The sequence below is a fragment of the Carya illinoinensis genome, chromosome 1, assembly GCF_018687715.1.
Source record: "Carya illinoinensis cultivar Pawnee chromosome 1, C.illinoinensisPawnee_v1, whole genome shotgun sequence".
NCBI lineage: Eukaryota > Viridiplantae > Streptophyta > Magnoliopsida > Fagales > Juglandaceae > Carya > Carya illinoinensis.
The window spans coordinates 34,804,106-34,828,712 of record NC_056752.1 but is presented as its reverse complement, the minus strand read 5'-3'; the positions used below and the strand labels follow the sequence as shown (position 1 = coordinate 34,828,712).

The window sequence follows — 24,607 nt, the reverse complement described above, 5'->3', positions numbered from 1 at the left end:
AAGGAGAGATCTTATATGAAGACGCTTATTAATATCATTAATCCCCCTTACATTCCATGAAAGAATCTTAGACTTCATGTGATGAATATAATGCCCTCCCTTTCAATCTGTCCCTCCCCACACTTCCTGCCTTATTATCATAATTAATAGAACATTGCAGACATTTCAACTCCCTCTCCTACACAGCTGACTTCATGGCCGAAGACCGTCCAGCTTCTATAGCAACAAGTAGAGTCTTAAATTACTCTGCATACCCTTCACAAGATATCCCCATGCAGGCCTGTAATTCCTCAACTTTTTTTAGAACCCAATCTGAAATTAAGCTGGAAACAGGCTGAGGGGGAAGAGTACATAAAGGAGTCGGGCTACCCATCTCAACCTCAGCACAATCTTCTTCAATTACAGCCATCTGTAAATTAGCATCCAACAATACATTTTCAAACTATCCAACTGTGATACACCAGCCAACTCTTTAGGAAAAACCCCAGGTTCTCCATCAGCCTCTACAACCAACTCCCTTTGAAGAATCCCCTCAACTGACAGGAACTGCTTCAAAAGACTAGGACACGATTCCATCAGATGAATATCATTACCCAAAGGTTCCAAATACACTATCAGAATAGGGGTTACTTCCTTCTACACTTCACAGCTTACATTATTCTCCACAATTTCCCCTTTTCCTTTCAAACCCTTCTCGGGCTTTTACACAGACCCGGCCCAACCACTTGCTTCTTCTCCTTCAAGTCTTCTACACCCACATGGCCCACATTAGAACCCAGCCCATTCCCCTTGTCATAATAAAACCTATCCACACTATCAGTCTTTGATAGCTCTGGGCTCAATACTCCCCTACTGAGGCCCAGCTTAACCCACCCCAACAAACACTCCACCTTATTTTTCATATCAACCAATAACTCCTCCATGTCTTCCAATGACAACTTCTCATCTTTCCCAAACGACGTCATATTGGAACACTCTGCATCTCCTCTGGGAATATGAACCGTCTTCTTCTTCAGGTTCGAATACGATTGCACCAAATTTGCTCTAGCCCCCCCACTCGCCTCCCTGCTAACCTCCATCCTCGGTGGCGGCGGTTTCTTCAGAACCTCCACATAGGAACCCTTCCGTCCATCTTTCACTAGAGAAGATTGTTTCCTGGACTCTGTTCTTCTCACCCAAAATGGAGGAATGCGAGTTTACTTCCTTCAACGCTGCTCCAAATTTCCTCCAACCTTCCCTCTACAAACCTTCTGGCACCACAATCTGACTACACCTCTTCTCATGCCCAGACTCAGACACTGTCAAAAATTGACCAAAACTATTATGGCTCCTCTGGACAACCAGGACCTGATTGGCTGATTCCCTATCCTGCGAGTTCTAAAAAACTTAGACGAACCCACTGAAGCACCACACGCCCCCATAGCTGAAGCCAACCAATCCATCGCTGCTGCATCAATAGAAATGAACTTGACAACCCGACGACTGCTTTCCGTGATTCTCCACCACAGATCATTTTCACGTTTCAGCTCAAATAACTTTTGGTCAGTCAATGAGTATCTTCCGGCACGACCCCATCGAGATGACCACACCGCCACACCCAACAACAGCTAGACTTAACATAGAACAATGGTTTAATCCCTGTTTCTTAGTTTTGGTTTTTTTTTTTTATCATAAATCAATGTTTTACTACATTAAATGGTAATATGAAATCTAAGCAGCACTTTTTGGAGAGGTAAAATCTGGGCAGCAGTACCCCTAACTCTCTAGACTGTTTTGTTTTTAAATAGGAAAATGTCAGTTTGATTAATAATAATAGGCATAGCCAAGTACATGTCTTGTATACAAGAGAAACACGTAGATGGAACTGGAAACTGATACAGGGAATTCATGGAGGCTTAGTCCACTTAAATCTACAGTGATTGACCAAGGAACTAAGTTTTATGGACCAAAGTTCTGAGTTCATCCAATGTACGTTCACTATCTTCGAAGTTACACCGCAGTAGGCAAATGGGAGCCATCTCCATACGGCTGCACTTTGTGTACTGTCTCTTGATCCTCTCTAGATGGCAAGGAGGTCTACCTTTCTAGGCATATAGCATGTTAAACCAACTCTGCTAAATAAATCACACCACAGAGTGCTAGCAACCTTACGGTTGCCTCCCTTTCTCTACGTACGGCACCCATCCATGACAATAATCTGATGTTTCCTTTGGTTATTTGTGCTGATAATCTTCCCTATAGAAGCTTCCCAAAGCGAAGAAAGCAACTTTTAAGGGCGCCTTAGCCTTCCATATATTCTTCTATAGAGAGGAATTTGTGTCCTGAATGGTTTAGGGCCTGGTAAAATGAGCGGACTGTGGACTTCTCTTTCTTGGATGGACTCCAAAGAAGTTGTCTATGCCTCTAGCCCCCACTCTCGTGGAGTATAATAGATTGAAAAAAGTCTGTGAAAGAGTCAACTTCCCAGTCCTGGACTGCTTTGAAAAATTTGACATTCCACTGAGGGGAGCCATTAGTCACCAAAGCCTCCTGCTTCCTTGCAATCCTATGTACTTCTGGAAAAGCTTCCTTGAGAGCTCTTTTGCCCATACCAAAAGTCATGCCAAAACTTGGTCCTAGCGCCATCTTGCATCTCAAGTCTAGTGTCTAGTGAAGACTGTCCATCATTTTCTAATATGTTTTCACAACCCTACCCCTTGTGGTCCATTTACCTCATTAGACCCCTACTAGCCCGCAGCACTATCATATTTGGAATTTACTACAGCCTTCCATAGAACTTCCCTCCCCAGTAGATATTGCCACAACCGTTTTCTAAGCAAAGCCTGATTAAACACAAGCAAGTTTTAGATACCCAAGCCTCCTACAGATTTTTGTGCGCATACCTGGTTTAATTTACTAGGTGAAATTGGTAACTATCACGCATTTGGCTGTCAGAGCGTTGGAGATAAGATGTTAAAAATGTATATGTCATCCCATTTGGATTGCAATTCCATTTGTCTTTTTTTTGGGGGGTGGGTTAAGAACTAATAGTAATTACAACAGGATGTTTGATGATACCTGCTTCAATTGAATAAAAAATCCAGAATTGGATGTCCTGCTTGGATTGCAATCAGTATCTTTGATCATATGAAAGCATCCATGCATATTATGCTGGCTCAATAAAGATCAATACTGTGCTACAAACAAGATAAAGGTCTTGGTGTCACCCATATTCACCTGAATTTAGGTTGGCAACATGAGGAGAGATTTTCATTATGAAAACTTAAACTAATTGGCACATGCCTTAATATTAACTGCTTTAACTGTTCGTCTTAGTGTGGCAGTAGCTGGAAGGCAAAATAAAGCCAAGTCAATATCTTTTAGGATTGTTGCTTGAATGTGATTATCATTTGAAATCTCAGTAAGTTTCTAATATCTATAATCCTCTGAAATTAACACATCCCTATTTCTACTTGGCTGTAGGAAGTGGTTGCTTTAAATGTGGTGCTCTTGATCACATTGCCAAGGACTGCACCGGTGGCCCAGCCAGTGGACACCAAACTCAAAAATATATTCTAAAGGAGGATACCAGACAGCGAGGAGACAACGATTCTAGGTTTGTAATCTTGCTTGTGATTCTCTGCCCTTCAGTCAGTCTGTCTGTCTGTCTCTCTCTAATACTATTTATTGTTATAGGTACGAAATGGTATTTGATGGAGATGCTCTTGAAAGTCCTAGACAAGATAAGAGACATCGAGGTCATGATCCAGATGACCGGGTTGAGAAACAAAAGATAAATGACGGAAATACTGAAGACCTAAAGCATAGGCATCAAGAAAATAAAAACTTAAGTGATAGGCACAGGCAGAGTGACAGGAGGAGAGGATACAGAGAGGATGAAATGAGGCGTGATAGTAAAGCAAGTCAATCCAGTGGAAGCCGAGGAGATCGGGATTATACTGAAGAGAGAAGGGATAGAGAAAAGCATAAACAAAGAGATCTAGATGATAACAGGAGGGATAAGCGGGATTATAGAAAGAGAACACCGGATAATGGTAGCCATGCAGAAAGGAGGGATGATGGAGAGTACAGGAAGAAAAATAAAGATAGTTCCAGTCATGTGGGAAGGAGAGATGACAGAGAGTATAGGAAGAGCGATGCAGATAATGGTAGCTATGTAGAAAGGAGCAATGATCGAGATCATAGAAAGAGAAGTGTAGATGATGATAGTCATGAGGAAAGGAGGGATGAGAGAGTATATAAGAAGAGAAATGTAGACAGTGACAGACGAGAAACAAGGGATGAGCCAAGTCCGAGAAAAAGAAGTGCTGTCAGTGATAGCTACAAAGGCAGGAGAGAAGAGCGAGAACATGGAAGGCGAAACTCGTTAGATGATGATGATGATGATCATGACAGAAGGCACCGAGGAGACAGAAGGAGATGAAGTCTTGTATGATATGGTTTTGTTCTATTATTGCTCTCTCATGTAATGAAGCTAAACTTTGGAATGTAATCAAGCGTATACTGTTATTTAAAAAGCATTTGACCTGGGATACAAATTTTTGTCATTCAATTTTCCAGATTGGCGGGGGGCTTCCAGAAGGTCCTATCATAAGTTGCACCATCAAATTGAGTGACAGATTTTAATTTAGGCTTCTCATGCATCTTTTTTCCTAAAGGTTGTCCAACACAAATACCAGATTATTGCTCTAATGTGCTTGGGATGCTGTGACTTCCTACAGACTATTTGTGTGGCAATATCTCCAAATAGACTGACAATTGATTAAATGTTAGTATTCTGTTGAGGAGAACCTTGAATAGTTGGAGTGGCTGTTTTTGTTCTTTTACTAAACCATACTTCATGAGATATATTCAGAAGTGCCAGGTTAACCAAGCACAGAAGGTGGAGCTCTCAGTTACAGCTTCATTTAGTAAAGCTGCTTTGGCTCTGCATTATTTTATTACTTTTTAGAAGAGAAAAAAGAAAATGGAAAGGCATTTAAAAACAGAAGACCAAATGTGGAATAAGACATCATTATTTCACTGCATGGTGGTTGAACTTGGTTGTATTTGCAGGTGTTAGGAACGTGGGCAAACAAGCAGGTTAGCCTTAACAAGCTTACCTGCGTTGGTGGGCCTGAGGTTGCTATACTTGTGCAAGGCATGAGCTGCCATGTATGCCCATTCCAGCATCTTCTCTATTACCTTTTCGATCTGAGCTTTCGCAACAATCACTCTTTATACACGCTTTTGCCACTTCTCAATCACTAGTTGGAAAGGGACCCATGTCAAATAAATCTAATCCACTGTGATGCAGATAACATTCACTTCTCTTGTCGGTTTATTTATTTTTTAACTGCACTTTCTGCAAAAAGATATACACTATTCTTCATTTAAATTTAGCATTTTAAGGTATGGTTGATATGATGCATTTTAATAGACTTATTACGTCGGTTACTTCAACGAAAAGTCATTTAAAAACGAGGATAAGGATTTATTTATTTTTTGATATGCAATGAGAATAAGGATTTAAATAATAAATATGAAATTATTTATATTTATAAGAGATATGTAATTATTATTAATTTATGTTTAGATATTTAGCCGAATTAAAATGGTAAGTTTTGTAAAGTATATTTAATATGAGTTTAGATATATTTAAATGTTAAAATGAATTTAGATATATTTATGAGAAGTTAAAAAAAGTTGTAAATTTTATATGTAGAGATGAATTGAGTTAAAAAAAATTTTGTTTAGTTGAAAAAAATTATAGATTTTATATATAAAAAGTTTTTGGATTGAAATGAATTTAATAGTTTGAAAATTAGATACGAGGTTCTCTCTCTCTCTACTCTCGTCTCTCTCTCGACTGTGAAAGCCCTCAGAAGAATTCCGCAAGGAGATTTCCTCTGCTCCCGGGAATTCCAAATTTCTGTAGGCATTGCAGTTCTAAGAATTTAACAATGGTAAACAAGCGCGTGCCCGACTGGCTCAATAGCTCGCTTTGGTCCTCAACTCCTCTCGAAGACGACGAGCGCCCCTCTCGCCAATCCACCAACACTACCACCACCATTTCCTATTCCCCCACCGTGGAACCCACATTAGATCCTCCAACCCCCCCGGCCCCTCCCTCTCCCACCAGAGTAGAGCCTGAGAAGCCGCCCGAAACCAAAGATTCTCCCTCCAACGATAGTCATAGCAGCGATCTCAGTTACAATGACATCTCCGAAGAAGTCGACTCCTCCACTGTTGACATTTCTCGCCAGTCTCAGCTCCTTGCCGAGGTGGGCTCTTTTCCTCCCTCTCCCCCCGGTTCTATCTCTCTCTGTAAAATGTTGTGTTTATGTATATTAAAATTAACTTTGAAAATTGACTCAGATTTTTGTTGTATTTGTGGAAATTTAGATATCGAAGAAAGTGATAAACATACGAGACTTGCGAAGAATCTCATCACAGGGTATACCCGATATCCCTGGGATTCGTTCCATGGTTTGGAAGGTATGTAGTTTGGGAAATGGTTTGCACGGACGAGTTGCACGGGAATCACTCGGACCAAGGGAAAAAAAAACAAAAAAAAAAAAAAAGTTCATGTGAACCAGTAATGGACAGTAAAATAGGAAGAGAAATGCAGGGGAAGTACAACGAGAATTATAAAAAGATTCTTTACAATTACTTTACAGACTGGTTTGTTTAATTTAATGCGGCAGATTGTAACATTATTTTATTTTATAATTATTTGGCTATACTGTAGATTTGATGTATCTCGTTAACCCATTTGTAAGCATGCCTTTTGTATTTCATCTTTTAGGTCTAATATTTCTCTATGAAAAAATTACCTCTATTCAATTGCTGGAATTGGCCTGTTCAGTTGAGTGGCGTAGCAGTGGCAGATTTAATTATTTGGCGTCAGAAAATAACAAAGAATTAGGATTCAAAGTTTTCACTAACGTTTTAACAAAAAATTGGACCGCGTAGGGGCCTTTTATTAAGAAAATGCATTGTTTTTCTTCTTCATAATCGTTACTAGTTTGCAGGGTTTCTTTACGAAGATAAAAAAGGGAGAAAAATGCGTGTTTCTGGCTGTAGTTATGTTGTGATGAATATAATTGAAATTGACTTTAGGGATTGTTGGTTGTCACAGCTCTTGCTGGGCTATCTGCCGCCAGATCGTGGGCTTTGGTCATTGGAATTAACTAAGAGGAGGTTGCAGTACAAGCAATTTAAAGAGGAGCTTTTGATGAATCCTGTAAGTCATGTTGTGGATTTTGAATTTTTGATGCCTGCATTCCTATTTTCATGTGGTATTGGTTTATTGAGATGACAAGGAATAGCTAAAGCTGAACACAATTTTGCCAAAAAAGAAAAGCCTGCGATTGACTTTAGCATGGAATGAGTCAATCATCCACCACTTTAGTAATAGTGGAATTTAAGAAAATGCAGCTAGCCCTTTTCCATCCTGAAGATGGTCATTCTGCTTCTTTTATATAGTTAATCTTACGAGGCAACCCCCCCCTCCTTCCAATCTCTCTGTTTATATGCATAGTTGCATACACATGTACGTGCATACATACATACATACATATGTCTGTGCACTTGCACGTGTATGCTTTTCGCTTTTCTTAGTCAATGGGGAGTTCCGGGTGCCTTATCCTCCTTGACTTTGTAATGTTGAACCTTGATTCTCTTGTATACATTTTCTTAAAAGGTTTCTTTTCTCAAAACAATTATTTCCTTTGGGAATAGGATCCTGTGTTCACGTGCTTGTTTTTTCTAGCCAAAATAACAAATTAATTTAGTATGTTTGTTCTTGCTTATAGAAAGAGATAATAATACACTAAATTAATAATATTCATGGTATTCCTTTTGCTTTAAGCAGTGTGAACTAGAAGTTTAAAGACTATGGGCATTATCTTTGGTTTTAATAATGCGTTTCTTGTATCACTAGATAATCATGCATAGGTGATGCTCTTGTATATGTCTTTTGTGCTTGGGCATTGCCTATTATTATCTTCAATCAAATGTTGTTTACCAATAAAAACACATTATTGGCTTTAATAATGTGTTTGATTTTTAGAATAAGCAGGGCAATGGATGAAAAATTGCCTCAAATGAACTTCCTTCCTCATGCATCTTGACAATTAGCCTTTCTTGCCCTCATTTTATAAAACCTGAACTTCAAGTGATCCTATAAGTTCAGTTTTCTGTTTCTTTTAATGTCTGATTTAGTATGTCTTGTAGTCAATAGTTTTATGCATCTACACGAAGTTGGATGCTAATGAAAATAAATGACGTCTTAAAACATGATGTAGTTTGTGCTTTTTGTTGCATCCATTTTGAATTTTTTCTTTTCTGTAAAAGTGCGGTTCTCTGAATGTTTCTGTGGCTAGTCAGTCAGAAATCACATGGAGGTTGGATAAAACAAGAAGTTGTGACAAAGACAACTCAAAAAGTGAAAGCAGGGGCTTGCTCTCAAGATCAGAAATTACTCATGGGGAGCATCCTTTGAGTCTTGGAAAGACCAGCATATGGAACCAATTCTTTCAGGTATTATATCAAGTGACGAGCAATTGAAAATTGGTCCAAAATTGCATAACTGGAAGCTCAGTAATACTATTATGAATCAATTTGTGTATGAAATTTTTGCTGTGCCATTCTCACTGTGTGTAACTGTTTTGGTTCAATTAGGATCTAATTTGTGGTGGGTCTTTGTCTCTTTGCCATCTTTCTTCACTCGAATGATCTCAAATATGTGCACACACACTATAGTGATGCTCAATAACTTTCTCACAAGATCCTGTGCACCATCTTTTTTGTATGGTTCTAGCTATTCAAACAAGTATATTAATCTGATCCCCATTTGATGAACTTTGATTTTTTTTCCCTGTAGAATCTTTATCATTTTGAGATATCTTTCTTGCATGCATACAGCATGTGTTCAAAATTATCCCCTTATCAAAAAATTATCCCCTTACACGTCTCCCAAACTTCCTTTCCATGCTTTATTGCAACAACCCTTTCCACGTAATATTAGAGTTGATCGTGAGTTCTAATCTTGACTTCACACTATACTTCTCATTTCAGTTAAATATTCAACATGTTGGACCCTACTTATTAAGGTGGTTTGGGCTTACATGCAGGGGGAGCATTAGAATATTAAATGGTTAGGTTCCTTCTTTCCCATTACATTAATCATTTTGGACCACTGGTCATTTATCATTCCATAATGACTAATGAGCTCCAGTTCAAGTGGCATCTTTGTGGCCTATACAAAATATTATGGGAGGATAAAATATTGTGTTCTAGAGCCAACAAGTTGTGTCTGACTTCCAGTACAAAAGAACGTTCATTTATTGAAAATTGAACCTTGGGTATGAAAATTGTCAGCGTGACACAGTTTTCTTATTCTCAACGGAATATGCATGGATTTGCTATAATGCTTAACAATGCACATAAGTATGTTTGTTGGTTAATGATGAGTGTAAACATGATGGTTTTGGGCTATGGTCAAGATTGTAGCTTGTCCGGAAATATCCTTTATATATGTAGCAAGATTACCGTCTGCTGATTATTTGCCAATCCCAGTGCCTTGGGAAATTGAACAGTAGTTATGTAGATTACTAGGTGCTTGTGCAGCATTCTCATGACATATGTAACTATAAACATGGGTTATGTAGGACACGGAGATTATAGAACAGATTGACCGAGATGTGAAGCGCACTCATCCAGGCATGCACTTTTTCTCTGGGGACTCACAATTCGCAGAATGTAATCAGGTGTTCCCTTTTGTTTTCATTTACAAAGTTAATTCATGCATGTTTAATTTTGTTTAGTATAAACTGCTTTGCTGACTTATATCCACCTCATTTTTCAGGAGGCTTTAAAGAACATATTAATCATATTTGCAAAGTTAAATCCAGGCATAAAATATGTTCAAGGAATGAATGAGATTTTGGCTCCTCTATTCTATATATTCAGAAATGACCCTGAAGAAGAAAATGCAGTTAAGTAATGTCAATTTATTTATGTTCCTTTTTTTCATGAACAAGTGTCTGTTTTCTGAACACCAGTCTATTTATTAGTATATCAAACTTAATTTGAAAGCATCCAGTGATAGTAGTTGGATGCAAACTTTTATTGTCTTGCTGCCAATAAGGATCACACAACATACTTTGTTGCTTGATTCCGGATTTTAATATTAACTATTTTTTTCCTTTAGATATATGTTTCCAGACGCACGGTCTTATACTATTGCTTTAAGTTTCTGGTTCAGAAGCATATGAGTTTGGGTTCTCTTTTATTCTATAGCTCATATATTGTTGTTGTATTCCCTGGCTTGGAAAAACGTTTGAATTTTCTTTTCCCTGAAAAGCATACTCCAAGACAAAATTAGCATTTTTATCAAAGTTCTGTTTTTTATTGTTTATCTAGTTCTTTTACACTGGTGGATGGAATCCGTATTAACCTTTAGTTAGCTAAATGAATCTTATTTTGCCATATACGTTGATGTGGTGCCAGGGTTTCATGAACCAAATTTCTTCTGTGCTGGATTTATGTAATTTACATCTTAAGTTTTAAGTATTTTGCGCTTTTGCTCAAAAGAACTTTGTTGAGCGAAAAATTTTTTTTGATACCCAAGCCAGCAGAGCACAACCCTAGTACACTAGATGTATAAAGTGGGACATACCCAACTAGCACGAAAACAAAAAGAGCAAAAGTCTTTGAACTCTAGAAAGTTGGTGAATTGGGAACTTGTGTGAGCATCCTCCAAATATAGAGGGTATTGAGTACAATGGCTTTTAACTCTGATATTGTCCTCTCCCCCTTTTCAAAATTTTGTACATTGCATTCTTGCCAAATGCATCTCATTACACACAAAGGGACCATTTTTCAGGCATCTGAATTTCTATGACTTCAGCAAGGGCTTTGTCGGCATGCCATCGAGTCCACCATCCCTAAAATGCTGAACATCTATGCTCATATTTCTCTAGCATGCTCACAGTGTAGCAAAAGTTGATCAATGCTTTCCTGATTCTACTTGCACATGGAAGCTTAGTGGTCTAAAATAAGATTTGGGGCACAAATCATAGATCACTGGATGAAACTTGAACCTCATCAACAATTCCTCCCCACCAGAGGTCCCTTCAGAGCTTTTTGAGGCACTAGGCTATGCCAACAAGGACATAAAATAAAGATAAGAAGTCAGTTGCTAGGTTAGCGAGTGTTTTTAATCAAAGCAACCTGCCCACCTTTGGATAAGTATAGTGTCTTCCACCCAGCTAAGTGATGTTCCATCTTTCCAAAATGCTATCTCAAATAAATTTCTCCTTGAATGGCTGTAACGACGGAAGGAAAAGTCCAGACCACCTTTGGAGTCCCTCAGAATCCCCATGTATTGATGAATACACACTGAAGATGATTTAAAGATTCTCCTTTTGCTGAAAACTCACATGTTAATGCATTAGTATCATTCCGCTGGGCACTTGCTAACTTGCTGAAATTTGAAATTTCTAATCCCCGTCCTCACCCTTCACGATTCAAGTGTTGCTCTTCGACTGAAAACTGTCATGCAATCATCTTGTAAGAAGTATCCTCAGGAGGCACATTTCTAAAACATGTTCTTTGGGTTGTTTTATAATTAACTAACGTCAATGAAGTAAAGCCATTTAGACCTGCAAATAATACTCTCTCTCTCTCTCTCTATACACCCAAAAGAAAGAAAGAAAAGCCTTCTATCCATGTTCTAGTATCTATAAACAGCATGAATGTGTGAGGCCACAAGTCCTACCTATAGTAGTGTATTTCAGTGGAGAAAAACTTTGGACTGTGTTCAGGCTTTCCGATTAATCTTTATATATATATATATAGGTAATTAAGAAGTTTTATCGTAGAAGTAGGCAAAGCCCAAGTATTTTCCAATTAACCTTTTCAGTAATCGGATTAAAAAAATGATTTTGTAGGGACATAGGTTTGAGATAAGAAACTAGAGTCCTATTTTTACCTTTTAGTCTATTGTAGCTTATATATATACACGCATATAAATAAATAACTAAATAACTTTTTAGTCCATGGTAAAGTTCTTGGAGCCATTGGCTACAGATGGGGTTGCAACTTGCTTCCCATCCTCCCCAACCTCTTGTGAAGGTGGGATTGATAATCTCCATACGGCCATTGTCTAAGACTACAACAAATGTTGGCACAATCAAAATCAGAATAAGATTTGTTTCTGTTTCAATGTTGGTTCTTGGTCTGACTTGTATCTTTTTCTTCTAGAGACCTTGTATACTTCCTGTGCACTTGGGTTTTGCCTTCTCTCTCTCTCTCTCTCTCTCTCTCTCTCTCTCTCTCTCTCTCTCTCTGTGTAATGCTCCAATGGAAGGCCCAAGCCACATGGCCTATATTCCAAAATGACTAGTCAATGATACAATTAGAGCCCCATTAGAACTTTATAAAGAGCAAGAACTTCTCCTTCCCAAGCAAGGTGGGATTTCATACACCACCTTCCCTCAATCTTATCATATGGGGATATCACAATCTACCCCCCTTAAATTTTCGACGTCCTCGTTGGGCCTATCTGTTGTAGGTGGCACTGCTCAAGTCCCACATTTCTGGTTGGAATAGGCTCTGATATCATTTGTAACGCCCCAATGGAAAACCCAAACTACATGGCCTATACTTCAAAAGGACTAGTCAATGATACAATTAGAGCCCCATTGGAACCTTATAAAGATTAAGAACTTCTCCTTTCCAAGCAATGTGGGATCTCATACACCACCTACCCTCAATCTTATCATATGGGGGTATCACTCTCTCTCTATAATAAGCAAGCATATTATAAACATATAAAACAATATAGGATACAAGAGACGACAAGGTGGGAGGTCCTGACATTCATCTTAAACTAGCTAGTACAACACAAAAAAAGAAAAAAGAATAAAAAGAGGGATATGAGGCCACTGACTTGACCCCCACCCATTTCCCATGAGGGGAAGCCTAAAGTGGTTTTGATAAAGTCCGATAAACGGATTGTAATACTAGGACCGGAAGCCACATTGAATTGATTTGTGCTGCATGTCGTTGGTTTGGACTGATTGAAGGAAACTTTCACTACCTCTTTTCCACAATCCTTGGTTAGGAGAAGTTATAATATAGGAAGATAGCAAGTGGAAGAAGCGTTGAATTGTTGGTAGACGACTGTTAGGAACTATGGAGGTGCGTGAACACCACATGCCATACTAGGAGAGTGGAGGTTGGTTTGATCTAAGAGATCCGAGGCCGTTGACCCCAAAAATGCTGGGCATGGTGGTGGCACGCTCTCCCTAGTGTGGCGGTGCTTGGATCTCACACTCGGTTTGGGCCGTGCGTGAGACGCATGTGTCACTCTTTTCGACAATCTGCTTCTGTCGTTGAAGGATTGGTGGTTGGGGAGTCTTGCGGTGTGGCGCGTGGCGGTTGTGGGTGGCCTGAAAGCAGTAGATTGGCGCTTCTCCGTGCTATGGTCGGAAAACTAAGAAAAAACCAAAAAAAAAAAAAAAAAGGCAGGACAGTGTCGGGACTATTCAAATGGGAGGAGGGTGGGTGGAATCAAAACTCCACCCTCTGGAAGGAGAAGATGAGATTTTTGGGCCAAGGTAGAGAGCGTATTCGCTGGAGAGAAACGAAAACCCTTGCCTTTTCTCCTTTTAATAAAGATTATTATCAGTTTTTTTCTAACATTTTTTAAACCCATTAAACATTTAAAAAAAATAAAAATACAAAATCATTAAAAAACACTTCCTTAATTATTAAGTAAAAAAAACGACAATAGGTGAGAATTGTTGGTAGCCACTCTTGGTGAAGTGGCATAGAGTGGCATTTTCCATTAAAAGAAAAAAAAAAATGTCGTTATGAAATGCTTGTTGTTGGCAATAAACAATTATGAAGACATTACATAAGAGTGATGGAAATGTTACCATTATTGTCATTTGCAGCTATCGTGTTTCCTGTGATTTTACTTATAAAAGAATGTTTCATGCGATTCCCTTTGGTTTAATATTGCATATCATTCCCTAATTTATAAGTTATGCAGGCCTTTGCTGAAGCAGACACATTCTTTTGTTTTGTCGAGTTATTAAGCGGATTCCGTGACCACTTCTGTCAGCAACTTGATAATAGTGTTGTGGGAATCCGTTCCACAATTACAAAATTGTCACAGCTTCTTAAGGAGCATGATGAGGAGTTGTGGCGTCATCTTGAGGTCACAACCAAAGTAAGAAATTATTTTAACTGATAAATTATGCTGTCTTTTCAGTCTTCCTTATCTTTCTATGCAAGTTTTTCTTAAACTCAGGTTGTCTCCTCAACAAACTTTAAAGTATGTCTTCACTTTTTCACTGGAAGAAGAGTGAGGAATTGGTTCAATAATAGTATAGATTTGGAAGGCGGTGGATATGGTAGTCTTGTTAAAATTTGGGGACTGTCTTTCCTAGTTGCAATGTGGGGAATATGATAGTGCTACTGCGAGTTGGGTGTAATATTTCTGATATGGGCTTTTCTTTTCTTGTAGCTACCAACCACTCTGCTCTTTTATCCTTCTTGTTTTTGCATTTGTCTATTCTGTAGCCATGACAAGGAATTTCCTGCTAATTGTGTTCTGCACGTTTTCCCTTATCTGATTGTCATAATCTGCCAAAGGTTTATAAAAATAATTGTTGATTTCAGGTTGTTGGACAATTTCCTACACTTACTATTTCGCTGGTAAATCACAGGTCAACCCCCAATTTTATGCATTTAGGTGGATTACTCTCCTCTTGACGCAGGAATTTAATTTTTCCGACAGCCTTCACATTTGGGACACACTTCTAAGCGACCCTGAAGGTCCTCAGGTAAGTATTACGTAGGCATTATTCTGCTATATATCTAAATTTGTGCAAAAAGAGGCAGAAAAACTGACAATTGGTGTTTGCAGGAAACCCTTCTTCGGATTTGCTGTGCTATGCTGATCCTCATACGGCGGCGCCTTCTGGCAGGTGATTTCACTTCGAATCTCAAACTGCTCCAAAACTATCCTCCAACAAACATCAGTCATTTGCTCTACGTTGCCAACACGTTGCGAGTACGATCCATAGGCTAATTTTCTAAGCCACTCTTGAATTTCCCTCTCTATTTTCTTGTGTTCACAATTTAAGGTTTGTAAATCCCCGGATGTAAGTGTTGATCAAAAGTTAAAAAATGATAGGCAGCCCAGGGATGACATCCGTTGTTTCTGTTTTTTCTTTTTGCTAGTTCATTGCTACCTTAATGAAACATGCATGTATTCCCCCCCTCCCAAAATGAGGTTGGATTAACTATGATCTAATTACTCTTTCAATTTTATTATTTTTATTTTTCCCTTGGTGTCATGATTTGATTTAGAATAATGAGTTGATTGCCAGCAAGCTTAATTGATGTTTTCGAATCAATTCTTTATTATTTATTATTTGTTGTTTGAATAATTAAAAAAAAAATATTTTAAAACTTATCTTTCATTAAAAAAAAAAAAAAAATTCAAAAAGTGGAAAAAATACAAAAAACTGATTTGGTCAAATTTTGTTTAGCCCAAAGTAGCAGTGTCCTTTTGCTACAATTGCTTTAGAGCAAGTCTTTGATAAAGTGTGCATTCAAATTTTGAAATGGGGTATAAATGTACCCACTGGAATGTGTTAAATTAAGATCAGTGATAAACTGTTTTTCCACCAGATATCATACATTCATAATAGATATAGATATGTAATAAGTTCTCAAGTCACATACAAATTTCGACAAAATCAGGTGGTTCAAGTAATTCAAATTTACTCAAGCAACCTTTGTCTGTATGACCCCTCTGGACTGTAGGAAACATAAACGAACCTCTAGCACCAAAATAGGTAAGACTAAGCACGCATATCTCCAAAGATGATGCCAGCTAGAATAACTGAAAAGCCAACCATCAACTTAAATGATCAGATGAATGAAATTGTAATGATCACCTACATTGGGCTACAAATTGCAAAAGACACAAGTCACAGGTAAAGACGAAGATGAAGAACCATGGAAATGAACAGAAAAGCATGGCTAAAGATTATCAATTTGGGCTAACTAAAAATATTCTACGTTAAGGATATATAATAGTGTATTTGCTATTTATCCTTTTTTTTTTCTTTAATTTCCAAAGAAGGATAATGTATCTCTATCTTGAGAACCCCAATGGACGAAATGAAATACGGCATAAATCTTCTTTCCAATAGAAATCTGTACGGCACACTTTTTATGATATAATATTCGCACCGACGTCCATTTTTTTTTTTTTTCCTTCCTAAGAGCTCTACAACATTCTTTTTCACTTCCTCTAAACCTTTCTTGTATCATCTGGATGTCCTATTATATCAATAAAAAATATGAAACATGTTCGCAAATCTGCAAGTTTAGCATTCAAGAACGTTAGCAGAATCACTCCGGTACTAGGAAAAGACATTTTTCAGATATAAAATTACCGCATAATATGGCTGAGAAAATCCCCTGCTTTTCAATATGATGCATGGGGGGGATTCATTACCGAGTTAGGCTAACCACCAGCTAGAAGTTTGGGTAAAATATTTGCTTATCTTTCCGCCCCAGATATTGTCGAATTTAATGAGGTCAATGACTGGAAGCCATCAGTTGCTTCACTCTCCAAATGGCTGCTTAGAATTTGCACAACATCATCTGGGGGACATTTGTCAGCAGGATTCTGTGGTGAAGATTGACAGAAACATTCAGGCCAAGAATTTGTATAGAAAGACTCTGGTGACATCCGCTTGCGGGGTCCACCAAAGTTCGTTTTGAGCATGACTCGCCTAACAGCTTCGTCAAAACCTGCCTTTTGCCCATTCTCCCGATCAATGAAGATAGGGGCAAGACCTTTCCTGTCAGGTCTGATTGTAGTGCGGAAGCCATAGTAAAGACGGTGTCCGAGGAGATTGTTTGCAAAGTTGCTTGGGCCATCATATGTTGGCATAAAAATGTCAGACAGGAGACAAACCATGTAATCAACAGCCGACCCTGCCAGTCCCCTGGTGTTCTCAACTAGCTCATCTATACGTTCCACAGAACTGTGGTTCTCAAGGTGAGGGAAAAGTGTCCGAAGTGGTTTCATGAATCTATTCCCACCAAAGAGCTCACCAGCAGCCAGGAATATTCTGGTAGAATTATCAAACCCCATTGCACGTAGAATCAGACCAACCTGCAGAGAGAAGAGACATCATAATATTAAAATATGGACAGTCTATAACCTATCAATATATATATATATATATATATGGACAGTATATGGCCTAATAGAAAAAATAATCAGAAAAATATCACTACACCCCACAATGCCGTCATAGTCTATTAGTCTTCTACGCCATGACAAGCTTGGGACTAGATGTGTAAGAAAAAATATATTTCCAATGCCATCATGGTCTGTTAGTCTTCTTAGCCTTGACAAGCTTTGGACTGGCTGTGTAAGAAAAAATTATCTTTCCAACAATAGATTGAAGGACAATGAAAAGCAAGAAGATCACCTCTTCTGGAGTTAATGGACATTTTCCGATGGCCCTCCTTTCGTCATAATTGAGCACTTTTGGTGCAAAGTTTTCCTTTCGGTACTTCTTCAAAATTGCTTGCTCGTGAGGCGTAAATATATCTAAGCACCTATACGTCATTACACCAAATGCTTGAGGTTAACGGTATTCTCATGCAAATATTTCTAAAATATAATTTCATCTCGTCAACCAGTAGATCAACAAGAGAACCAACCATCAACTATGGTGTAAAGGGGGCTCACCAAGAGCTTACCAGCCACATCCCATATATATAACAGAAAAAAAAAAAAATCTATATGAAAACATGGTAGTTTTAAAGCTTCTACTCATAAAAAAAAAACATTGGCACATTGGGAAATTAAAAAAATTCTAGAAGGCTCCAGTTAAACAATCAGCAATTTCATTTTCTCCAAATTCTGGCACTTAATAGGTCTGGAAAAGTACTTAATTAAAACCCAAACCTCAAATTGTGGAAGTTACACGCATTGGAAAACGATGAAGAAGGACCAGCCGTGAGTGTCTTGGGATTTGTGTGCTATTGCTAACAAGTTTAACATCACCCAATCCAAATATTAAAAGAAAAAAATAACAAGCAAGAGAATGGTTTAAATGTATAACAGCTATAAATAACCATTAGGGAAAAAATTGCAAAATTCATATAGAAATGAGAAATAGAAGAGCCCTAACTGTTAAGCATTAACTGGAGAGTTGAAATCATTTTTTTTTTTTTTTTTCTGTATGATATTAAAATTGATGTGCAAGGTATACTTCAGGGCATAAGTTGTGTCCCACATTTTCCTTTTTTCTTTTCTAAATTTTGCCAAGCCAAGATTGAAATGAATAGAACAGATGCAACATCCCACATTTTTTGAGACGTTGCTAACTTCCAGAATTGAGGTCCTCCATTTACCCTTGACTTGAAACTCACATCAGAGGAATCCTTACCACACTTAAGCATGTGAGGAAACACACATGTATTTACAGATGCATCGTACCATTAATGTTTTAACACACCTACACACCCATCAGTGTACTTATAACCAAAGTGTTCATGACAATGCTATTATGAATGACATCTCCAGACTATTTATACGCCAACTCCCACTAAGAAACCCTAAGCCCTCCAAAACCAGGGCATCTGCCATTTGGCTCATTTATTCAAACAAACTTGAGGGTAGTCTTGAGCTAAGGAAATTTTTATTAATAAACAGCCCAAAGCTAAGTTGAGCCAAGCAGTGGAACACTACAATAGAGTGATCAGATGCTTGATATAGCCCTTTAAATAAATGAGAAATGCTTGTACAGCTCCTAATGGTTTTGAGATAGATGTACCAATTAGTGGGTCTTCTCCCCCTACTGCAAATAGGGGTGAGCTCGGTCCAGTTCGGGTGATGGACCGAAATCATTTTCCTTAGACCAGACCGGACCGAACATCCCTAGGGACTGGACCGGACCGGTCCATTCGGTCTAACCCTTTTTTTAATCGATTAATAAAACAAACTTATTTAAAATATTAAATTAAAATTGACTTATTAAATGAAAATTACATAATAAATTGTACAATTATTAATATATATTAGTACTATATATTATAGTTATACATTAAAGAGTACAATAATACATTGATCTAAATATATATAGTTATAGACTTAGTACCAATACTATAACTAATAACTATATTAGTAGTATTGCTAATATACTATATGTTAGTGATAAATTGGTAATACAATATTGAATAATATTCTATCTAGTTATAGTGATTTAATACTAACATATTAAGTTAACTATACTAATACTATTATAAATTTATATATACTATAATTTATACTATAACTCTTATAATATATTAATATATTAATATATACTAGTACTATATATTATAGTTATACATTAAAGAATATAATACTTATATAACATTGTGATATATTAATAATTAATTATATACAATTATTTATATAAATAATAAAATATATATCTTTTAATTTTCATTCAGTTCGGTCCGGTCCAGGGTGAAAAACCCCTGGACTAGATGAATTCGGTCCAAAAATGGCCGGTCCGGTCTAGACCGGCCAAATCTCACCCCTAACTGCAAACACCATTCTCTTATAAGCCATATAAAATAAGCAAATATTTCAAGCAATTATTATCTGATCTCTAATCCCTTAGCACAGGCTCAGCCAACTGAAAGTGTATGCAAACATTGTAAGAAAGTTATATACCATACCCAGCAAATGCCAGCATATCCATCTCAAAACGAAGATGTATGGACATGAAGTGACCTTGTGAGCGGAGCTTATCAACTATCGATTGACTTAACTTCATAATATGTGGCTTGAATCTTAGAGCATGATAGTTAACTCTACACCTCAATCTTTGATACTCAGAATTGTCAATTTCTTCAGCTAATCGGTGCGAAAAGGGAGTGAGATAAATAGCACCATGTTCCTTCATCTTCTCCAGAGCAACTGTAGTATACCAATTGATAGGAGCATCTCTAGGAGGACGTAACTGAGTGAAGTCAAGAGAAAGAAAGAGAAAGTTAACATTTCAAGTATTATTGAAGATTTATGCTCATGAATGTGAAGAAAATGCTAACATTGCACCTGAAAAGCTTTAATCTTTTTAATTTTTCCATTTTTGCGAATTTCTGGTATGCGTTCAACAATCTGCACATCAAACCTCAATGTCTGGATAAAATGTTCAACATCGTAGATACCATAGAAACCGCTGCATAGAGCAAAAACAATTATGAGTTATTAATCTAATGAGATACACCAAGTTACATGTTTCAAACCCTGAAACCCCCAAGTTTTACAAAACCATAGCCATCAGATAGACCTTCAACCAATCCTAGAAGTAAAAATTCTCCAACTCTAAACCCACCATATAAGAATTCATAGGTGAATTTCCAGATCTTTCCTATGTCAATGACACAGAAAATGTGTAGGAACCTGTCTACAGTGCTTGTGATGGCATATGTAAAAATCTGCGGCTCTAGGCTCAGAATTTTAGAAGAAAGGAACAGGGTTTGTAGATTGAATAAAGATTTGAAAAGTTGAATTTTGATGGATGGAAGAAGATGAAAACTAATAAATAACTTCCTGGGATTTTCTGGCAGCAGAAAGGTACTTTTAGGGCTGCATAGACAGGCAATCCTATATCTTAAAGAGATGAAAATTTTAAGAATTAACTGGCTTAACATGTGATCCGATCTGGGGTAGACAAGAAGATAAAAAGTTTTGGCTGTTCAAGGACTAAACCCCAAGGGGGTGGTGCACTGATCCTGGGGCAAGCTTTATAAACCGAACGTCATGGCTGATTATTAGATTATTCAATTAAATTTTTCTTTAATCTGAGTTGTGTGAATCCATGCTTGATGCACCAATGTTCGTCACATGACCCCCCTATGCTGTGTAAAGTTTTTTGAAACATAATCCTGTGTATGATGTTTTTAGAAAAAGGACCTTCCGAATCACAAACTGCAACATGTGAATTTTAATTTTTCTTCATTAAATATATATATTAAAATATTTATAAAATAATAAATAAATTTTTTATAATTAAAAACTGTATTGGGATCCTAAACCTAACTATCCATAGCTCAAGGCATGTTGTCCATAATTTTCTAAGAAAAGTACATCTGGTCAAATATATTCTGTCAGTTCACAAAACTATTTGAAAATGCATACCTCTCATCATGCCAAAAAGAGTTTGCATCCAACTCGGGTAGCACTAGTGTAGCATTCATGATTCGTGCAGCAAGAACTGCATTACAAATCTAAAAAATTGAAAAGAGCATATATCAATTTACAAAAAGCAACTCCATCATAAAAGCAGTACAACACTGATGCCAATTTTATTTAGGTCATGCAAAGGGGTTCTAAAATTCTAGCTCGGTAACAAAAATTGAGCAGCACATTTGAAAACAACCATTCACTACTTTTTCTTTTTATCTTTTCGTCTCACACCAAAATAATGGAGCTAACATGGAAGGAATATATTTGTTTGGCTTGCACACCACAAGCAGATTTTAAGGACCCATGAGTGAAATGTGCAATGATGTTAGCAGCAAAGAAAAGGATGCAAACCGCAGTACGTTGCTGGTTCAGACCACCATTACAGCGAACACGCAGAAAGCCATTACTCTCACTTGGAGCTGGAGGAGCTGCCACATTGTACAACACCAAACAAAAAATTTAAAATTAGGACCTCTAGAAGCATAAAATTCAGACCCTTCAACATGGGGCGACCATTCTTTGAGAAAATGAAAAGTATATACGGGGCCAGTCAGATCGTGGAGCAGAGGATGGCCTCCAACCACCAGCATCAGCTCTTCTCCAAAGTTCTTCTACCTTGATCTGCTTGAAACAGGAAGAAAATGAGTGATCAATTGTTGAATGAGTTATAATGAACAACCGATAACACAGGAAGAGTGTGAAGAAAAACCCAGCTCATAAAATCATGTGTTTCTATCAGTGTAACATCGTAAGGCCCAGCCATATGCTTGGCATGAAACTCAAGCAATTAACACTTCCTAGAAATTCCCTCTATGCTACAACCTTCTACCAGTCAACATCACATAAGTTTCCATAAAAATACACCTTTCATAACTGATTGGTTCACTGGTGAGTAGTACTCTGGAGTTAGTCGACACCAAGTACTCATCCTCCAAGAAAGTTAATATCAACTTAGAGTGGAACATTATTTGGAGTGCTAATATGGTGATAATCGCTATACAAAGAGAAATGCAACCCTGCAAAGTGAGAATCAAGACTGATAAGCAACAACAAAAAAATGAACATGCCATGTCATTCATTTTGAAGAAATCCACTATGACATGACACTGATGACGTTTATCATTTCGAAGGGTAGAAGACCCTTATCCACCAAAACTGGGACAGTTCTACTGAGAGCCTCCATAAAAATAATAACCAGCAGAGGAGACAAAGGATCCCTGGTTGCAACCCACACGAGCTATCAAAGACCTGTGGAAATGCTATTTACCAAGACCAAAAAGTGCACAATGGAAATACACCGAGCTATATAATTGCACCACTCTCCCCAGCTTCACATCTCCCCCGCATTTTTTTGATAAGTAATTATCATTTCGTTATGAAATGCTAAAGGCACATTCCAATTACGATGAGTGTGAAAGTCATCTAGCTAGAAACAAAAAACGATACAAAATAATCACAAAGAGTAAGACCATAAAAGTTGATGGATGCTGTCCAGTGGAGGAGAGTGTTGAAGAAAAAAGTCTTGAGTTCCTCTATCGTCCATTCTAAATCATCAAAATTTCTATCATTTATTATTTTTGGTTTTAGATGTAATGAGAATTTTTTGTTTTGGATGAAAGTTTATAATATTATTTTTTAATATTATTATTGTTTTGGAATTTGAAAAAGTTGAATTGTTTATTATATTTTGTTTGGGAATTTGAAAAAGTTGTAATGATGAAATAAGATGATATGAGAATTTTGTGTCTCATCCCATTTGCCAAATCTGCCTAATTTTCCTCAACATGATTCATGAATGATTTGATTGCGGTTATTTTGTATTTCTTTCATGGAGGTATCATCACTAGATCAATCAATGCAACAGTAATTAACCTTATTCCGAAAAAGGAATCTCTGATCACCCTTTTCAGATTTCAGGCCAATCAATCTTTGTAACTTTATGGGATATTTGGAACCATCTTCCACACTCCTAGGATTTTGTGAACTAACACCTAGTCCTCTCCATGACTCAAACCGAAACAACCTGGATGAAGAAGTCACTCCATAAAGCACAAGCCACCTAGTCCTCCCCGTGATACACCACTCAATCCCACAGATGTGTCTTTTCCTCATATCGTCCATGGTAAGAATCTTCCCGAGAGATGTTTTCCAAGCAACTCTTTAAGGTACCTTAGTCTTACATATTCTCTCACAAGGAAAGGGGTTATTATTATGGGGGATAAGGACATTATAGAAGAACAGACATTGAACACACCTTTCCCGGATGGGGCCCAAAGCAACTTGACCTCAACTCTTGTTCTCAAACTAGGAGAGTAGAACAAATTAAAATATGTGGTAAGGGTTCGAGCTCCCAATCATCAGCCGCTCCGATAAAGCTAACATTTTACTGAGTGAATTCAAAGTTGTCTCTAAAGGGAATTCACTAGTTGTCGATGTTTCACTTCAATCGGTCCACTCATTCAGATTCTGAAATCAATAAACCATAAAGCTACCGCCCTTCCAATTCTTCAAAGAACACATATACTCAAGCCAACAAAGCCATCAAAAGGGTTTCAATTTATATATAATATCGGGATTTTCAGAATTCCAATTTCTTTCAATTTTCCCACGTTTTCTCAGCAATCAAACAGAAAGAAAATCACAATCACGTCCAAAACGCTTTGGGAAATCGACCTAGCTAACCTCAGAGCGATAGCCGGATCGACTAGTTCCACTGCTGGAAGAAGAAAACATCAGCGAAACCGTGCAGATCAGGAGCACCAACACCGCGATCGATAACTTCCCCACCATGCCCTTGACCCTTCCTTGCTTCGCGTGCGGCCTATGATGCCCCTGCCTGAGAAAATGGTTTAACTCAATTACTAAACTCCGATCGTAACGATGGAAGACCGGACACTTCATTATATTCCAGGAAAATATGATCGAGAAAGTGGAGCAATGTACCTTCTCATTATTACGAAGAATTTGGAAAGAGTTTTATTCAGGATTCAGCTTCTTCGGTCTCTAAACTTCCACTACTTCTGAGACTGAAGTGATTCAAGTGAAAGACAGATCTCATCTCAGTAAAAGAGAATACCAATTTTCTATGTAAAACGTAAAGTTGGGCTTGGCGGTGGTGCTTGTTATGAACCCTTTTTAAGCATTACTACTTCATTATTATTTATTTACTATCCTCTTTTTATTTGATTTTTTTATAATTTTTTATTTTATTTAATGATTAAAAAAGTAGATAGTAGTAAATTTTTTTAATTTTTTCTTAATGATTAAAGATGTTAAAAAAATCCTTAAAAAAAATTAAAAAAAAATAACAAAAACTTGAAATACACATGAGTA

At 37.4% G+C, this 24,607-nt stretch overlaps 3 protein-coding genes across 9 annotated transcripts in view; 2 read left to right on the top strand and 1 right to left on the bottom strand.

The window, feature by feature from the left end:
* LOC122316046 (peptidyl-prolyl cis-trans isomerase CYP59) overlaps positions 1–4,692 on the top strand; it is a 32,088-nt gene extending 27,396 nt beyond the window's left edge. The window contains exons 13-14 of the mRNA XM_043132520.1: positions 3,463–3,595; positions 3,676–4,692. Of these exons, the coding sequence (XP_042988454.1) occupies positions 3,463–3,595; positions 3,676–4,423 (881 nt within the window). The 3' untranslated portion in view covers positions 4,424–4,692. The remainder of the gene's footprint in view (positions 1–3,462; positions 3,596–3,675) is intronic.
* Positions 4,693–5,800: 1,108 nt separating this feature from the next.
* Positions 5,801–15,344, top strand: LOC122316032 (TBC1 domain family member 13). 6 transcript variants are annotated; one of them, XR_006244223.1, is made up of 9 exons: positions 5,801–6,263; positions 6,385–6,477; positions 7,121–7,225; positions 8,371–8,523; positions 9,654–9,752; positions 9,851–9,979; positions 14,045–14,212; positions 14,677–14,840; positions 14,924–15,066. XR_006244223.1 is itself a non-coding variant. In XM_043132479.1 (9 exons), the coding sequence occupies exons 1-9, from the start codon at positions 5,943–5,945 to the stop codon at positions 15,086–15,088; spliced, it is 1,350 nt and encodes a 449-aa protein (XP_042988413.1). In that variant the 5' UTR covers positions 5,801–5,942; the 3' UTR covers positions 15,089–15,344. The 6 variants fall into 6 exon arrangements, 4 of the variants coding, with proteins under 4 accessions (XP_042988413.1, XP_042988403.1, XP_042988430.1 ...); XR_006244222.1 differs by having other exon boundaries at positions 14,045–14,224; XM_043132479.1 differs by having other exon boundaries at positions 14,724–14,840; positions 14,924–15,344.
* Positions 15,345–15,656: 312 nt separating this feature from the next.
* On the bottom strand, positions 15,657–24,396 carry LOC122316023 (O-fucosyltransferase 1). 2 transcript variants are annotated; one of them, XR_006244216.1, is made up of 10 exons: positions 24,218–24,396; positions 23,957–24,110; positions 21,817–21,895; positions 21,626–21,702; positions 21,227–21,315; positions 20,141–20,264; positions 19,762–20,045; positions 17,517–17,646; positions 16,467–17,194; positions 15,657–15,907 (listed from the first exon to the last, which is right to left on the bottom strand). XR_006244216.1 is itself a non-coding variant. In XM_043132452.1 (9 exons), the coding sequence occupies exons 1-9, from the start codon at positions 24,223–24,225 to the stop codon at positions 16,574–16,576; spliced, it is 1,566 nt and encodes a 521-aa protein (XP_042988386.1). In that variant the 5' UTR covers positions 24,226–24,396; the 3' UTR covers positions 16,285–16,573. The 2 variants fall into 2 exon arrangements, 1 of the variants encoding a protein (XP_042988386.1); XM_043132452.1 differs by lacking the exon at positions 15,657–15,907 and having other exon boundaries at positions 16,285–17,194.
* Between the last annotated feature and the right edge of the window lie 211 nt (positions 24,397–24,607).

Coding starts and splice junctions, on each gene's coding strand:
- LOC122316023 (XM_043132452.1), bottom strand. Junction 21,316..21,625: donor TGAACCAGCAACGTACTGCG/GTTTGCATCCTT, acceptor TCAATTTTTTAG/ATTTGTAATGCAGTTCTTGC. Junction 20,265..21,226: donor TCTTTTTGGCATGATGAGAG/GTATGCATTTTC, acceptor TGCTCTATGCAG/CGGTTTCTATGGTATCTACG.
- LOC122316032 (XM_043132469.1), top strand. CDS start 5,943: ATGGTAAACAAGCGCGTGCCCGACTGGCTCAATAGCTCGCTTTGGTCC. Junction 14,225..14,723: donor ATCTTGAGGTCACAACCAAA/GTAAGAAATTAT, acceptor GGTAAATCACAG/GTCAACCCCCAATTTTATGC. Junction 14,841..14,923: donor GCGACCCTGAAGGTCCTCAG/GTAAGTATTACG, acceptor TGGTGTTTGCAG/GAAACCCTTCTTCGGATTTG.